Genomic DNA, 18,679 nt, shown 5'->3' on the forward strand with positions numbered 1-18,679 from the left:
TATATCATTTCCATGCCAAGATTTGGGGCTTGGACTTCTCAGAGGAAGGCTAGCGGGGCAAAATTCTAGGGTCCCTGATCATCTTGGTTGTCCAGGGAGCTGGAAAGGGTAATGCTTCTGTGCAGCTATAAGTTCAGTCGTTTCTTTATAAAGGGGAATGGTCAATCTTTAGCCTGCTGTGCCTGCTATAGTTATTGTGAGGATAGAATGAAGGGAATCGCTACAAGCTTCACCAAAGAAAGCTGGGATATTAAATGTGAGGAATGTAACCGGGGGGAAATCTATGGGGAACATAGCCATAATCCGTTACAACCTCATTCATGCTGATAGCAACTCTTATGTTTTCATATAATTTTTGTCATGGGTCTGAATGGAATGGGGAATACCAAAGAAAATTATTGGGGCATACGTTGGCTCTTGCCAGAATTGAAGCTTGCATCAATGTATCGACAAAGACTGTTTCCTGCACATATGCATTTTCAAGTCTTCACTGTGAAAGTTTAGTTCCTGTACAGAAGCAAAGACCTACCTTTCGGTTGTGGAAAAATTCAGGGGAGGAAAAACACCCGAAGCCAACCTTTCTAAATTTAGTGAGAAAAATCTAGTATACATTTCAGCAAAGGCTAATGTTTGCTGCGGAATTTTAAAGTACTCTCTGCTGTCCTTTGCTGATTGAGCAGGCTCGTGTTGGTAGAACGGCAGCATTCAATTTTCTTTAGACTACCTTGAAGAGCAGCAGAATACGATGCACACAACTTGGTGCCCAGCAAAAAGAGATTTAAAATACAAGATTTGTATTTCAAGTCTGAAAAATCCATACAGTGTACATATAATTCAATAATCCTGCGCTAACCCTATAGAGAAACGGCATATGCAATTTCCCTTTGCCAGAGTGTTACAAGTGAACTCAATCAAGGAAGGAAATGAAAACCAGACCACTTCAGCCGGGGGGGGGGGCTGTGTGGAATCAAGTTGTAATGTTTGAGTACAATACCACAGAGATTTTTTTCCCTTATTCTATACTAAAACAAGACATTGAAAGGACATGTGTGAATGCTCTTATTCTTCACTACCATCCTGAGTCATAACCTTGATTTACCTATGCAACATCGGTAGATTTTATGTTATCCAGCATTTTATTAACATGCTGAGCATGAAATGATGGAAATAAAATGCTTGGGAAATGCTGGGTTACTTTATTTTTGACCATATACAAAGACTTTCACACCTGTCATCCAGAAGATGGTCATAATTTTCTTTTAACTAGTCCTGAGAGCACAGTTGGCTTTGTCAGGATTCGGCAGTATAAACAGTATATGAAGCTTCAAGAATAGGGGGAGGGTGCAAGCCTGCAAAACTAGCAGTCATGATTAGCAAATCATGTTTAAACTTTTAATTCAAATTTGACTTATAAGTTTAGTATGCTAATAAAATAAATGTCATCTACACTCTAAGGACTGGATATACACCTTCTTTTTGTTTGCTCAGTGCCCTTTTCCAGTGCAGAAGTGCTCCTCTGCTGCAGAGTACATTCTTCTGGCATTAGGCACTTCCGCTCATGCAAAATTAATGTCTTTCAAAGAGATGAAAAGTGCCTAGCACTAGAGGAACATGGACCTCAATAGGGGATCATTTCTGCGATGGACTTGGAGGGGCACAAACATAGAATTTGAGTATCAAATTTTAAATTAATCGGTGTCATAAAAAAACCCCAAGAGGTAACCATAACATTTCACCACTATCATTCTAACAGATTAAAGTTCTTGGATGGACATGGTTACTGCCAACGTGTGCACACACACACACAAATCATTAACAAAAATATGTAACGTTATTTGTAATTAATAGTGGTATTCATAAATAAAGTTACTTCAGCTTGTATAAAAAGTGTGAAATGGTTTCCATGTAACTCTATGGGCTTTACTGTGGCATCTTGTAAAGTTTGCAGTTACACTTTTGGAAGATTCAGCCTTTTGGATCGTAACTTTGAAGCATAAATGGCGTTGTAATTTCAGAACTCATAGCAAATTGGGATGTGGAAGTCCATTGCTTAAATATTTTTAAGAGAAGACAAGCTGTTTTTTCTTGTGAGGTAGAAGATTTTTTTTTTTTTTTTGGTAAAAACAATAAGTAATAAAAGCTTGATGTGAAACTGGTGGTTTAAGGGAACAAACAATTTTCAGTAAGTATATCCCCTTTCAAGTGGAACTCTGTCTACTATATCAAGGACACAAACAAGAATTAGACTTAACAGATTTCCTTAAGTTAAAATGGTGTTCCCTTTGGGGATGGTCAATAAGATGTCCTTGCAGGGAAATAATATTTATCTTTCAATGAAATGCCTCCTCAATCCACACTTACTGCAACTTGATTGAAACAGGCAATTTTTGTGAGTAGAGGTTAAAGGTAAAGGTAAAGGTAAAAGTCCCTTGTGCAAGCACCAGGTCATTCCTGACCCATGGGGTGATGTCACATCCAGACGTTTCCTAGGCAGACTTTGTTTATGGGGTGGTTTGCAAGTGCCTTCCCCAGTCATCTTCCCTTTACCCCCAGCAAGCTGGGTACTCATTTTACCGACCTCGGAAGGATGGAAGGCTGAGTCAACCTTGAGCCGGCTACCTGAAACCAACTTCCGTTGGGATCAAACTCAGGTTGTGAGCAGAGCTTGGACTGCAGTACTGCAGCTTACCACTCTGTGCCACGGGGCTCTGTGAGTAGAGGTTATATACTAAGAAATATTTCAATGATAGTTTCATATTGCAGCAATATGGAGATAACAAGAAGGAAAATGACAGTTTTTATATGTAAAGCAGTTGTATGTAGATTTGAGACAGGCTTCTCATTAACTTATTTATGGTTCTAACTCTAATGATTCTGAGAGAGCAGTGTTGTACTTTAGGTGTCATTAACATATAGAATATTATGCATTAACATGAGCATAATATTGATATACTTTTTTGGAAGATGATGGTCAGGTGTTTGGAACTCCCCCCCCCCCCCCAGGGAGATTCTTCTGCCTTCCTCTATATTTGTCTTGCCCCAGCGGGAGAAGACTTTGTTTGTTTGTTTGTTATACCCCCAATAACTATTGGCCTTCCTCCCTGGTTTTGGTGTTGTGTGTTTATATGTTTTTGTTGAATAATTTTATATATATATATATATTAAGTGCTGTTTTAAGGTTGAAATGTTTTGATGTTCGCCACCGTGGGGACACTATTTGGGTGGAAAGGTGTTTTAATAAATAAATAATAGTGTTCTGCAAGGTATCTGATGATCTTTGAAAATATTTGATACCTACTTTAGACACTTGGGCTTTGATTATGCTGCACATGTCTGCTGACATGATGTGAAATTCTTCTGTCAGTGGAATGTGACTTCTTCCCCATCCTGATGCAGTCCATAATGCCCCGTAAATGCTCCTGGGCCCAGGCAACACCTAGGAACAGCACGAGGGGGCAGTTGGAGGTCTGCAGCAGGAGGAGGAATATGCAAAAATTACTCCCCCTTCTGTGAGTGGAAATCCTCTGCAGGATCCATCCTTAGATCATAAATTACATGATTTTGAAAAATATAAGGTAATGGATAATTTTTTTAAAGCTTTGAATTTTATTCACTGTAGAATCTTGAAGACAGAAAACATATAACTGAATTAATTCCTTGAGTCCAGTCCCCTACTAATTATGAGGAATCAATGTTTATTGACCAGCTAGCTGGTCAAAAAAATTTCTCCTTAAATCAGTGAGATTAAACAAATTCTTGAAAGTTTTAGAGCTATTTGATCTGCTCTATGTACAGCAACTAAAACAGGAATTCTGAGTGCAGTCTACAGGAAGCAGATTTGTAGGAAGATGGTGAACTACTTTTTGTGTTCATCAAAGAACCTATTAGCTTCACTTTTGTGTAATTTGTATATAAAACCATCGAGGCATCCAGAGTATTATTTTGATCTATTCCTAATGATAAGATCCTCCCAGTGTTAATGCAGATCATATAAGCCCTTCTGTCAGTTATTCAAACAGGAGGAAGAAATCTGCGTAAAGCATTTGGAATAATTTGCAAAAGGGACCATTTAATAGCTAATTATATATTGAAGCAAAAGATGTCATGTTCAGTGAGGGATCTATCTACAGCCACCTGAATAGTTAAGCAAGTTTCAAGTATCTAGTTTCAAATGTTGTCTTGGAAAGAAACGCCTAACTGCCCTTAAAATAATGTCCTCCAAACATAACACCAATGCATTATTTTGTTTTTATTAATAAATCTTCATTGTTAGACTGAATTGTTTTATCATATTTATACTCTGCTCATTGAGTGACTGAGTAGTCACATGTGCCTGGCCACATTTTATTATTCTGTTTTATTAGAATCTTTGCTGTTAGATTCAAATGTTTTGATCTTTTTTTATCCTACTATGTAATGCACTTGCTGATTGATAATAGTTCTTATATTTGTAATCTGCCTTGGGTCTCAGGAATAAAAGTGCACTATAAATGATGGTGGTGGTGGTGATGATGATGATGATGATGGAAGGCATAACTTAAAATCTGTGCTCTTAAGGAAAATAGACAAAGTTTACATCATGGACTCTTATACCGGCTTATTAGCCAGTACTCCCACTTCTCTAAATGGTATGTGTATATTTAAAAAGATCACATCCAGCAAACATACAAGTTTCCTGGAAGGGTGGCATAAAAATGTTCTAAATAAATATCGAAAAGATTTAACATTTCACCCATTTCAGAAAGTTTCACTTCGTTTCATACATACCATCAATGGATGTCTTTGTATCTGTAGTCAATGGGAAGCTGAAGATACCATACGTTATATTGTACATGGTACTCCCAAAGCCAGATTTTTGAAATACTGTATATTATTAATAGTCATTCTAAATTCCTGTGGACTATGTACAACTTGGTGAATTTTAAATTGGGCATCATTAAAGTTTTCTATTTTCTGTAGCAGAGAAAATAGGCAAGGACCAAATAGTCTTATAGCGATCTGAGACAACCACTGGTTTTAAATAAATAAAAATGACTGACAGTTACCTATGCTCTTCAGTGTTATGATCATAAGTCTAGAAGATCATTTTCTTGAATGCCAGTATGAATGGAAATGCACCCAGTCCACAAACCTAATACATAACTAGATTTACAGTGTAGTCCTAAATATAGTTATTCATGAACAAGTGCCTAATTTCAATCAGATTTACACAATCTTGTAACCTTTGGTCCCAAGCATATTTTATGGAAGCAACACAGCAAAGAACAAGCTGTCAAATTAGGACATACAAATGCCACATTAGTGAATAAAATAACCAACTTTTTGTGTTTCTTTATTCTCTCTTTGTGTAACGGTATATGTAGATATGGGTCTTTATTAAATGAATACTGAATTTATATTTTCGGGGGGAAATTATATAGAAACTATTGGCATGTCTCCATTCTAAATATTTTTAATACAATTATTCACCTCCTATTCCACTTTGTCCAAGATAATTGCTAGCACACAGTAAAGACACACAGGTAACAAGAAAATACACAATGAAGTATTATCTAAATATACTGGAGAATTTATAAGTTTTGTGTGTGTGTGGATTAACAGAAGCATACACCACATTTAAAGAATAATACTTACTTTTATGATCTTGCCCTGAGAGTAAACCATCTCTCTTTCATTCTGGATCACAGCTCAAAATGAAGATGAAAGAGTTTCTCATATCTGTTGAAACTGTGGTTTGCCTTATATGAACTTAAAACATTTAATTAAGCAAAATCTGAGGAGGAAAAACTGTGCAAATAGCATTTGCTCTGTAACCCATTTCTTGAAGCCTCTGAACAGAAAAGACCTATGATCTATGATCGTTCTGCCCCATATTTTAGTTATATAGTTATAGTTTAGCTATAAACAATTATGCTACCAAAATAAACTGCTACTGTAATAGGAGGCAGGTCTTTTGGTTTTTTGTTTTTTTTGTAGGCTTAATGTGTTCAGATTGCCTCCTCTGCTGAAAAATAAATTCATCCCGAACAATTCCTTTGCCCCACGATATTGCAACTATCCGTTCATCAATGAACTAATATGGCTAACTAATTTCCTCTGAGAAATACGTCTTTCACTGTCAAGGAGGAGCGCTTTCTAGTGTTCTGTTAGAGAAATTAACTTAGCGGTCCGACAAAAGGAGAGAAAAATGAAATGGTAGGATTAGGAGTGGGGGTTTTGGTGTTTTTTTTTTTGTTTTTTTTACAATGGACAGCTTATTTCAAGTCAACAATAATGGTAGTAAACAAATAACCGTGATTTCTTTTGCTAGCATGAAGTTGTGTTTAACAACTGCTCCCAATACCGTTGCTATTGGATGGGTTATAAGAACATCATAACTTTGAGGGTCAAGAAAAACATTTTATAAATGTAGCAATGAAAAGAGCCATCAACATATTTGTTGTAGTTGCTGCTGGCTGGTACCAGAGTGACCGAATTGCCATCTAGGCCAGCGTGGATGCTCAGGCACTGCCTAAGAGAGAGAAAAATTTGCCCTTATCCTCTCCTATTTCCTTGTGCTTTGATCGGGTCAGGCTTGGAGAAGTGATTTCTCCTTGGTTGTGTTGATTGGCAATGTAGAGGGGGCCGCAGAGCAACTCACGAAGCTGCTGCAACTGTTTCTCATTGTATTTCTTCGTGAATATCCTGCTCCCTACATGAGCAAACGGCTAGTGAGTGTGTGCATGCTTGGGACAAGAGTGGGTGTTCATACCAGCTGAATTAAAAACAATACAGACACTTAGTTTTTCTCCTCCCCTCTTCAAATGCTTCCAGGCAGCTTTATAAAGTGAAAATAAAATCCCAATAGGAAGAAAACACAATATTTCCGTTGTCTTTCAACACCAAAAGAATGTGGACACAAGACAGCTAATATGCAGAAGCCATTTACTATTTAACTTCTCTGATCGCTTCACCAGATGATACACGCTATGTTATATTACATAACCTCTGGTATGAATTGAGCATTATGAAAAAAAATCTGTTATAGAAACCTATGATATTTGGATAGTTATCAAATGAGACATGGTGCATAAACCAATTCTTAATGTGCATTATTTTCATATTGAATTAATTAATTGAACTCTCATTAATTGTAAACACCTGCAGTAACTATTTTTTCCTTTTTATTGGAAACTAATCTTCCAATAAATATTAGATATCAATTATCTCCTTCCCATACCCCTGATTCTACAGCTACTAGGTTCAAATTCTAGAATGTTAGAAGACTGAGATGAAAAATAAAGGGAATCTTCCCCCCACCCACCCCATTTTTACATGCCTTTTCAAGGTTATTTTGAAATTTGGCCACTGATGTTCTGAATGATATTGTGCATGAGAGGTTTCTTCAGGAAATTGGTACTCACAAGAGATACTGGATTGTGGGAGCAGGGGAAAGCATATAGTCATACAGGTCAAAGGGTACTTTATAACAATGGTGTTACAGGAACAGATGATAAAGATGAACTGGAAGAGGAAATTACATTTTTAAAAAGCAAAGTTATTACAAGGTTCATTAATTTTCAAAAATCACATGAATGGAGAGAAAAATGAGTCTAGAAGAATTACTGGCTTTAGTTCAGAATGTCAATTTCTGCTTTTTAATCCCAGTTCTTACGATTTATTTGACATTTTGAAAAGCAGCCAAAAAAGCTATTATAAGTATAAAACACACTCATTGGTATAAATCTCATTAAGTTAAGCAATTTAATTAAGGTATTGACATGTTTAATTGAAACGTGCAAGGAGAGACCATTTTCATATCTAATTTCCATATGCTTTCTGCTTTGAAAGGGAAAAAAGCCCTGTAAAAATGTTATAGATTCAGCTAAGCCCTGTCGTCCCAAAGGAGCACTTGCTCCCATTTACCTTGATTTAGAGCCAACCACTTTCCTAAGTGGAGGTCCATTAAATGGATCTGATGTATGCCTGACTCAAACATGCGTCAGCTTCTCTTATGATCAATAGAGGAATATATATATATTAATAAAGCACCAACTTAATTAAATAAAATAGTCTTCTGGGTAAACTTAAGATACTTGGAGATGGGCAGAGAATCAATATATTCTGCCATTTGAACATTAGCTATGTGCTTGGAAATTTTATTCTTGCATTTTGAAGATGAGTGCATTTTTAAGTGCAGATTTGCAAAAGTCCACTACATTATGTATGGGAGCTTACTTATTCAGTGACATCCTTGTTCTGTTCTATATCTTTAACACCTTTCTTAACTATTTATTCTAGCACGTTATTCTAGATGCCTGGTATCCAAAAGATTTAAAATAAATATTGCATTGGGGAAAACCGTATGATGGTGGTCTTCCACGAATTCATACAAACCTTGTAAGAACTTCAAAACACAGTTACCTGAGAATGATGCAAATATGCTGTTCCTATATAATGTATAAAGTCAGTTAAAAAATAACGTAAAGTTCCAGTTTATTGATGTTTCAGATGTCGTTTTATTTGAATATGCTAACTTTTAATAATAAAAAGATTTGAAAACCCATACACACAAGCATACTCCACCATGAAATTTAATACCTTTCTTGCAAGAGTGTTTGTTATTATTTTGCAGTTGATATGTAACTCTATGTGTGTGATGAAGAAATGAGAGCTGCGTATAACAGGCTAGCATTCTCGGCATGCTAAAACCAGCTGGGGGAAAAACATATAGCAAGTCTTCCTTGTTGAATAATTACTTTAGCATTTCATCCTGGAATTGTTGAATTGTGCATTTAGTTTGGCTATTTTACTTCCAGTTTAACTACCAGGTCATTAATAGTGTATTATTAAAGGTTTGTTTTCTTTGAATAGGGAATCCGAATTTCTTTTTCCTGCTTATTTTTTCCAACAGTTTTGTGCAATTCATTAGTAGTTTGTGCGTGACTGTTTTCTTATTTTCTAATTACTCTGAAGTAGGACTGCCAACCTCCAGGTTAGGTAGGGTTGCCAACTGCCAGGTAGTAGCAGGAGATTTCCTGTTAATTCAACTGATCTCCAGCCGACAGAGATCAGATCACCTGGAGAAAAATGGCTGCTTTGGCAATCGAACTCTATGGCATTGAAGTCCCTCCCCTCCTCAAACCCTGCCCTCTTCAGGCTCCGCCCCCCAAATCTCCTGCTGGTCACAAAGAGGGACCTGGCAACGCTGTGATGGTTAGGCCTGGTACTAGCTGTCCTTTCCTAACCTATTGGTGGCCAGGGACACGGTGGCCCAGGCACCACCATGGCACCTCCGGACACCCATCCCTAGGTATAGTATCTTCCAGAGTCAGAGTAACAACTATGATTATGGTTTATCGATTCAGACATCATCCCAAACACCACAGACATAGTTTGCAAACTTCACTATTGAGTTTCTTGGGGCTACCCTACCTATTTTACAGGTGTGACTCTATGCCTGCAAATTGTGTGTTCCTGAAGGCGAAAGTGCTTTGGAAGCTGCCTAAAATCAGCTCTGCCCCCAGGAACACCCCCAAATGCCCCCTGGATGCCAGTGCAGCCACTTACACTGGGAGAACGCTGCTGGGGAGGCAGCACCAGCACAGGAGGTTCACACTGCTGCACGCCCCAACCCCGGATGCAGAATAAAGTTGCCCTGTCCGGTGTCCGTGCCACTTTGCACGGTGCAAGTGGCACAGACACCAGCGCTGGGGTCACGCTGGCCCCTGTACAGCTCCACCTCCCCCCTTCAGGATTGCATGGTTATTGCTTAAGTCTTCCTTTGAAATTCACCTTACACATTCAGTCTGAGGAAAAAACAGAACAGATAATGGTCACCGTCTGCTGCAACAGTTCAGAGCAAAGTTGCGAATGTGGGTTCATCTGCTTTGATCTGTTGAGAGTTTTTCTATGATGAAGTGCTGCTGAATGTATGCAGATATATTGGCAATTGGTTTTACATAAAAGGCTTTACTAAAGTGAACCACCCACATTAAGCCGTTGATGGAAATATCTTTGCATGATTAGCTCTTCAAGGCCTTTGAATATTGGCAATGAACCACTTTCTACTTCAGACTTCAAGGATTCATACATGTGCTTACATTAAATCAACACATGCTAGCCAACAAGAATAATTTTTTTCCCATTCTTTTAAATGGAAAATAGACTTGCGACAGATAAATGCCAGAGGTATTATTTCTTCTCTTCCAGAGGTGATAACACAGTTAATTGCCTTGGGACCACTTCAAGTCCCTCATGTGGTTCCTTGTAGTGTGCAAACAAAAAAAGGAACATATGAACTTTCCTATGAGCCTATTAAGCATGTGGTCTCCTTCTCTCCCCTCCCTGCCTGCCATCAATTTCTGGTTTATACTTAAGTTAATTATATGAGCCTGACATTGTCAATCTGCAATCCAATAACATGTTTGATGGCGACTCAGAAGAATGTCGAGTTAATTTTTGGAAGTGCTATTATGTAAATAAATATTCTTGCAGAGTGCTGAGCCAAGACATTTGCTGATTAATCAGAGTTCTGTCCTTGTCTTCTCTGGAAATAAAACCTTGAAATGTCAGAAACTTTAATGCTTTTAAATAGTAAGAACACACCCACACTTTTCCCCCCACAGTGGAACACCATTAAGTGGCAGGTCTGGCACTAACCACATTGTAAAATCTTTGTGGCATGCAGTAGGGCCAAATATCCCTCAAGACTTGCTTTCACATACTCAATAAGGTATTTCATATATTTTTTTTTCCTTTTGGTATATAGTCTCTGTTTCTTCATCATTGTTGCAGACACTGTTAAATAGACTATAACTAATGATGTATTTCCAGGTCTTGCTTCCCCAAACTTAAAAAAAAAATGTGCCTGGGAGGAAAGATGTTAAAAGCAGTTGACAGTGTATGTAGAGGGTCTTAAGATCCTAATTAAGACATTTCATTAAGTTTTAATCAGTGCTGTTTATTATGGTTGAAAACAGGGCACTGTGACACAAGGTGTCAGAAATAATCCCCGTGTTCTGTTCTAGCAGTTGCTTGGCATGGTTACTATCATAACTTTATGTAGTGACTTTGTGCTAAAGCTCATAGAAATCAAATCAGTGTACAGAAAGATGGTAGCATTTGGTGAACATGGTAGAATTGAACATGAGTGGGGGGGAATAATTTTTCTTGCTTTTAATATGTTTGAAACCCATATAAGGCAGATTGTTGAAGACATACAATTACACTGAAATAAAATAATTTGATTTCATCCTTTGTTCATCCTGGCAATGTATTCAAATTTTGAACATTTTTTTTTCTTCAACTACACTGTCCAAAATGGATTCAGAGGCAGAGTCTGATCTATTGAATGAAAGTGTTCTTTAATGTATTGGTTTAATGCTGTACAGATTATTACAGAGGATAGGTGCTGGATAATTTTGTTGTTTGGCCTGTATGTTGTGTGAGAGAGTTGGTGGGCAAATTGTGAGATATTGTATCATCTGTCCCTGATGGGAATAGTTTATGGAAAGATCAAGCACATTTGTGTTTTAGAATTACTGGATCGTAGGTGTGACCCATTATTAGTATCTGAGTTCTCTGTTCTTCTTAAGACTTTTTAAGTGCCAGATGTTGACCCCCAAATATACATTTAAAAATGTATCCTTGATCTCTGACAAGTGCAATGTCATTTTAAAAAGTTATTTGTAGACTCAAGTTGCTTCCAACAGTCCCTGGTTACAGTAAGTTTGCTATCCTTGCACCAAAACCACAACCAAATCCCTCCCGTTAATTATATTAAGACTGTACCCTATGGAAAAACCTCAACTGATCTTCATTAAATTAAGCCTGGTATGTTGAAAATGAGATGGGGGATTTATCTTTTGTTGTGATCACCAAAGGTTGTATTTATTTGCAACAAAGTAAACAAATATAAATAAAATCTATAATCAATGACTTTTTAGTGATCTGGAGGATATTATTGTTCAGGCGCCCTGTATACCAAGGTATTATTGTATAAATAATTCTTAAAGCTACTCTTTCACAATTCTGTGCATGCCTAAAAAGAATTTCTGTGAGGCCACTAGTCAAATGTACAAAACCAGTATATAGTCAAGTGAATGTGTGGATTGGTTTGGTGTTTCTAGGAAGGATAATTTGCATTAACCATAAAACAGTATCATGATACATTTATTATGCCCAGTTGAAAACTACAATCTTTCAAATTTCGCAGAACTCTTTGTTAGGTATGCATGATGTTAATCAAGGAAAAGAGAGGGATAGGAGAAGAAAAAGGTGCATTGCTTCTAGAAGATATGGTGGGTGTTTTACATTGTGCCCCGAGGGAAGACCACAATTTATCCCAAACCATACTGGTATAAGAAATGAATGGTCACCCTCTCTTTGCAAATAGGAATGCCAGCCATTATTCAAATCTTTCTTGAGCATTAATTTTTGTAATATATGAGCAGTGAAGACAAGTCAATGTTGATGTGATAATTGTGTTTTCTCATTGTATTCAACTGATTCATTTCTGTAACGAAACAGGTGATTTATCCTGAAACTTTACATTTAAGAGAGCTTACATTTCTCCACAGAATACTTTGTCCTTTATTTTTAAAAGGGGAATTTAGTTGCTGGTGCAGGTTGAGCATCCCTTATCCAGATTGCTTGGGACCAGCAGTGGTCCGTATTTTGGAATATTTTGGAATTTTTGCATATACATAATGAGATATCATGTCTAAACACGAAATTCATTTATGTTTTATATATACTTCATATACACAGCCTGAATGTAAATATTTTTTAATAATTTTGTGTACATTGAAACATCAACAGCACTGCTGAGGGCCTGTGAAAGATGTCTGCATGCCGGCTCAAAAAGTCTGCATGCCGGCTCTCATCAGTCTGGATATCAGATGTCCAGATAAGGGATACTCAACTTGTATATGATATTTAGGATATGTGTATCAAGAGTTGTTTTCAACTTGAGATACTCGAACAAACAGATAGTTGCTATGGATGGGTATTCTTTTCCTAACAGCCTTGACAGAAAGTCAGTTTCAGGAAATTGTTAGCTCCTGTTTTTTATATTTTACTGTTAGTAATCAATTTAGCTCCTGATGCACCCACAATTTGAAAAATCGTTGCTTCTCTACCAGACCAAGTGGGTTAAAATATTAGAGCTCTCACGACCGAAATGCTAGAGCAAGTATTTTAAAAATGAGGGAAGGAAAGCATTTGTGAATAACCTTGATGCAGTTGGTTATGATGTCATCATATAGTTGAGGAAACTCACAGAAGCAATGTACGTGTCTGCTTTGAAAGATAACTCATAAGTGTTGTTAAGCACGGTGCAGAGGCAGTTCCAAGAGGAATTTATATTTCCATCTCATGTTACCCAACACACAAAGAGGTGCCTGTAGAAAATGTGTGATAACATGGCTTTTACAGTTGTATACAGAATTATACAACAGCCCCTTGACTAAAATACTCTGATATTTTTAAAGCATGAAATTTTGGTCTTTTTTGTATGCATGTGATGTGCATGCACAAATCTGTGTACCGGTCCTTGTTTCATTCTATCAAAGTTACAGCCAGGCAAGAGACTATGGGAAGCAGTCCTTTAGCATAATGGTTTGACTTGATTTAAAATATATATATTTTTGTACTCCCTTCTTTTTTGGCAGTATTTTTTTGGATTGTTATCGAAGTGATCCATGATTCATTTTTACTAATTGAAAGCACTATTAATTGCTACTTATAATATATTCTTTTCAGGAACTTTTAAGTAAGCCTCAACATTTCTTTGTCTGAAAAGCAACTTGCTAGAAAAGTCAGAAAACAAACATGAGCATGGCTAATTAAAACTTAAATTATTTCTAGTGTTTATGGTATTGGATCGATCTGCCAGTATCTGACTTACAGATACTTATCTGACTTATATATTATAAGCCCATTCCTGAGCTGTCAGTGTCTGGGGATTGTGTGGATGAGGTGCCACTGCCGCATCTCCTAACCCATTTCCTGGCAGCTGAATACTTTAAAAAAGCCTTTTGGAGGCTTTATTAAAGTTTAAATGGGGCAAAATGCTAAATAGCAGTCGCAGCCGCTCCATTCTCGGTGCCGATGTCTGGGGCCGAATGGGGACAGGGAGCTGCCTACAGGGAGCCGCCCTCCCCAGCATGCTGCCATGCCCCTGGAATGCCAGCGTGGGCCTTTACACTGGAGGGATGCTGGTGGAAGGCCCAGCTGGCTTCCCAGGGCGGTGTTGACTCCGGGAGACTGGTGTCGACTCTGGGCTTCCTCGACAGCGTTGGGGCCACTCACAGCAGCGTAAGTAGCCCAGGCATTGGCACGGGGGCCCCAATGCCAGCACAGCCCCTTCTTGGCCTGCTGAGGACTTTCGTCCTCAGAAGTCAGGAATGGGGTGATACTCTTGAAGAATCTTTAATTTGAATTAATAATATCAAGCAATCTATGCATTTCAAAGCCTACACAACTGGGCAGTGAATTGGGCAGCTACCTAAATGCACTTTGCCATAGAAGTTCTACAGTGCTTCGTCAATACCTTTAAAGCTGTCAGTTTGTCATACCATGCAAAGTATTTATGAAATCAATAGACAATCCTGAAGATTTGTAGAGGCTGTATGGTTAACTGGCAAAGTACATCAATAGAATATAAAATTAATGCAATTTACAAGATTTTTTTAAAAACAAAAAGAGATTAATTTCCTGCAATCCCCCTGTTTACTTAGCTGCAAAAAAGGTAGATTGCAGGGATAAAAGAGACAGCAGTAATATCTCAGTATGCTATAATATGGGAAAGATAGCTTTAAATTATTAGTTTCTATTGTATTCTGTTTGAGGCAATATAAATGGAATATATTTCCAAGGACATACTCTGGTTTTCTAGATGTGTTGTATTCAGGTATGGATGTTTACCTGATTCAAGTCCGTTTCTCTTCATTGCTTATTTTGTGGTTCTTAACTCTTGATTTTTCTAACCATTTTTACTCTTCATGTAAACCAATCTGTGGCTATTCCATATTTCGATGCTGACTCGGTGTCTCTGAAAGCTTTTCCCCCTGTTCTTTCCCTCAGAATCAGAACAAAGGCCCATCACGAAGCATTATTTATTTAATAGTTTAATGTAAACCAACAAAATCACCAGAGGATGAGGAGGATCAAGTTATCTTACTAGACACTGTTTGATAAATAGGAGAAATCAAGAGCAGGAATGTGTTTGAAAACATGCCTTTTGGAAAACAACATGGGCATTTGTGTGACTGCCTCTGAGAGAACAGTTAAAGCTACCGAGAGGAATTGGTGTAGACTAGATGACTAGTATAAATTTAATTAATTTGACAAGGACATTTAGGGTGGGGATTGAATGGACCATCATCCTGATGGAAAACAGAAGAAAAGCCCTTGGTGACACAGTTTGACCTGGGATGTCAGTGTGGGCTTTCTGTGTGGGGCTCTCAGTCAGAGACACAGTGCCTGTTATTCAATAAAATCAATTTGACGGACGTCTCCAATACAATACAGAACTTATTTAAATAGGGAACAGTTTCGTGGGGTGCATTGTGATGGATGCTCCTTAGTTGAAAAATCTGTCTTTAAGGTGGGCAACGTGTAAATCTCTCAAAGAACCAAAGATTTCTAACTTTGGAGAAAGTACTGTTAATATCGGTCTGCTGTCAAATGATTTTGTAGAAACGACAGTTTTCCTATGCCAGCTGATTAATACTCATGAAACATTTATGTGTTGGTCTGTTGTAGCAAAATTACACAGGAGTCCAGTAGCACCATAAAAACTGTGTTATTTTGCTATGTATTTGAATAATTATTTCCTTTATCTGCAGTATCTGAATATATTTGTCAACAAGCACTAGATGAATTGGTAGAATTTAAAAATGCTTAATTACATTTTTAGATGGAAAGAGTTGCACTATCTTAGTGGCTCAATTGCCTTTGAATAGTATTGCTAGGTCCCAGCTTCCCAAACCCTGAAGCTCGTGTGGCAGGGCCTGGTGATATTATAGGACAGGAACTAGTTGTGTCATGGGACATGACCCACTGATGTCTCATTGAACATCAGTACTAAGTTCACCACACCACTAAGAATCATATATCATGGAAATTAACTATGTGTTAAACATAACCTATATTGTTAGTGCTAGATTATTTCTTCCTATCTTCAATTTGTGTATGCAATAGTTATCACAGACAGGCCTACATAGAAGTCTTGAATGAAGCAGTCAAGTGTATGGCCCTAGTGGGTTGGACTAGATGGCCTAGAATTCATAGAATCAGAGAGTTGGAAGGGGCCGTACAGGCCATCTAGTCCAACCCACTGCTCAGTGCAGGTTCAGCCTAAAGCATCCCTGACAAGTGTTTGTCCAGCTGCTGCTTGAAGACTCCCAGTGAGGGGGAGCTCACCACCTCCCCAGCTAATTCCACTGCTGAACAAACCAACCAGACATCGTATCTGAAATCACCAGATACAGTTTTCTTGAAACATGCCTGGAAGAATAAGAATTTTTTAAAAATCAGCTTGCTGGAAATGACAAGCAGTGAGGACAGGCGCATCTTCTTATATCTGTTTCTACAACAGTACAACAACAGAAAATGTCCTATGCCTAGTGTATGCCAGCTTTGATTGCACAAGAGGTGGTACAGGTTGAGTATCCCTTATCCGGAATGCTTGGGACCAGAAGTGTTCTATATTTCCTATCCGTATTTTAGAATATTTTGGAATTTTTACATATACATAATGAGATATTTTGGGGATGGGACCCAAGTCTACACACAACATTCATTTATGTTTTATATATGCTTTATATACACTTTATACACATAGCCTGGATGTAATTTTTAAACAATATTTTAAATAATTTTGTGTACATTGAGCCATCAGAAAGCAAACTATCTCACCAGAATACATTTATCAGTTGTTAAACAAGAGTAACAACAAACAAACTATTAACGGCAGGCTTTCAGTCTCTACCTATGTTGCTGTGTACACTGTATTTTATTTTTTTAGATCAGAAGAAGCATCAGTTGGGGGATGAGGAAGTGGGTCCTCTAGGGATGAGGAGGCATTATGGCATTTTTAAATGTTTCCTCCAGAGCCATCTGCCTCATTAACAACGTTTTTTGTCTTAGAAGTCTCTCTTTGATTTTATAAACTGGCATGATTTCTTGTTCTGTCATGAATTCACGCTGCTCTAGTCCTTCAGCAAGCCCATCACACATTTTTGCCATGTCGTCTATAGGCACTTGAGGGCCTGTGAGTAGTGCCTGCGTGTTGGCTCAAAACGTCTGGATTTCAGATCATTCCAGTTTTTGGATGTCCGGTTACAGGATACTCAACCTGTACCTAGATTAAATTTAAATGCATGTTTAACATACATTTATGTATGTTTAACATACATTAATAAAATTAATGCTATATTTAATCTATACATTCCTCACCTGTGATGAGTCTTAAGAGCCGAACACATTTTGTACAAAGAACTGAACTGTTAAAATCTGCCAAAATAAATAAAAAAACTGTAAATGTGTTTTCTGTCAAGTGTACTTAATGTGCAGTTGCTAACATTTCTGTGTGCCAATTGATGTTTTATTCCATTTATTCTTAATGACTGTGTATTTTTTTTGTTCTTTTTTAGGGATTTAAGTGAAAATCAGATTCAAGGTATCCCAAGGAAGGCTTTTCGTGGAATTACTGATGTGAAAAATCTGTAAGTGGCATCTATGCTAGATCTTGGTGTAAAATTAAATTTCTTATATGCTACTGTTTAGCTGTGTTTGAGAGCCAGATGTTTGCTATATTTTTGAGTACACAGAAATAGTTTGCATGCCTAGTGATTGATGGTCAGCTTTGAATTATACTTACACGCTGTTTCAACATCCAAGCATTTTTCTCGGAGATTCCATTTTCCTTCATCAGGAATATTGAGTGCAGCATGTCCAATCTTTAGCCGAATAAGGGAGACTGTTATTCATAAATTGGAAACAAATTATTATATAGTAAATTATTATATTTGTACCATAGTAGAGGCTATCATTTGGATCTTATGCATGAAGCATTTTGGACTGTTATTGGTTTTCTGATTACAGAGTGGAAAGTCGCATGATTTGATGTCAGGCAGAAATCTCAGCTGTTCATAATGTACGTGCCAGGTACACATGGGTTACAAACAGCCCATCCCTGGGGGTGGGGTGGGGTGTGAACTGCGGCAGCCAGGATGGCCTCCTCTTAAGGTGATTCAGCCCCCAGCCGCAGGAATGGGCTGACATTCTGTTCCAAGAATCGTAAGTTGCCCTTTCTACTCAACTAGTAGAAATAATTAGTATTTTCATAATAGTTACGTTTTCAAAGCAATTCACAAACATTGTCTCGGTAATCCTTAGAGCATCTACGTACACTAGGCAAACATTATCCTTCCCATATTACAGCTAAAGGCATGTCACTGTGCATTCTTCCCCCACCCTGAGAAGTCACTGTGTTATTCTGTTGCAGATAAATGACAAACATACTGTTGTATACACTTTTGAAAGTCAGTGCCGGAGTCTACTCATTGGTACCTGACAAAAATAGTCTCTGGATCATGAAAGGTTATGTAGCAATACAATTTTTCATATTTAAGGTTTTTCCACCTTCACGTTGTTATTCCTTTTGCAAAAGCAGTATCTTAAAAGAGGTCCC

General features: G+C 37.7%; 1 protein-coding gene across 1 annotated transcript in view; it reads left to right on the forward strand.

The window, feature by feature from the left end:
• The window catches only part of SLIT3 (slit guidance ligand 3), a 590,119-nt gene that overhangs the window by 264,076 nt on the left and 307,364 nt on the right, over window positions 1-18,679 (forward strand). The window contains exon 5 of the mRNA XM_056847932.1: window positions 17,640-17,711. Within this exon, the coding sequence (XP_056703910.1) occupies window positions 17,640-17,711 (72 nt within the window). The remainder of the gene's footprint in view (window positions 1-17,639; window positions 17,712-18,679) is intronic.

The sequence above is a fragment of the Euleptes europaea genome, chromosome 1, assembly GCF_029931775.1.
Source record: "Euleptes europaea isolate rEulEur1 chromosome 1, rEulEur1.hap1, whole genome shotgun sequence".
In the NCBI taxonomy this organism is placed as follows: Eukaryota; Metazoa; Chordata; class Lepidosauria; order Squamata; family Sphaerodactylidae; genus Euleptes; species Euleptes europaea.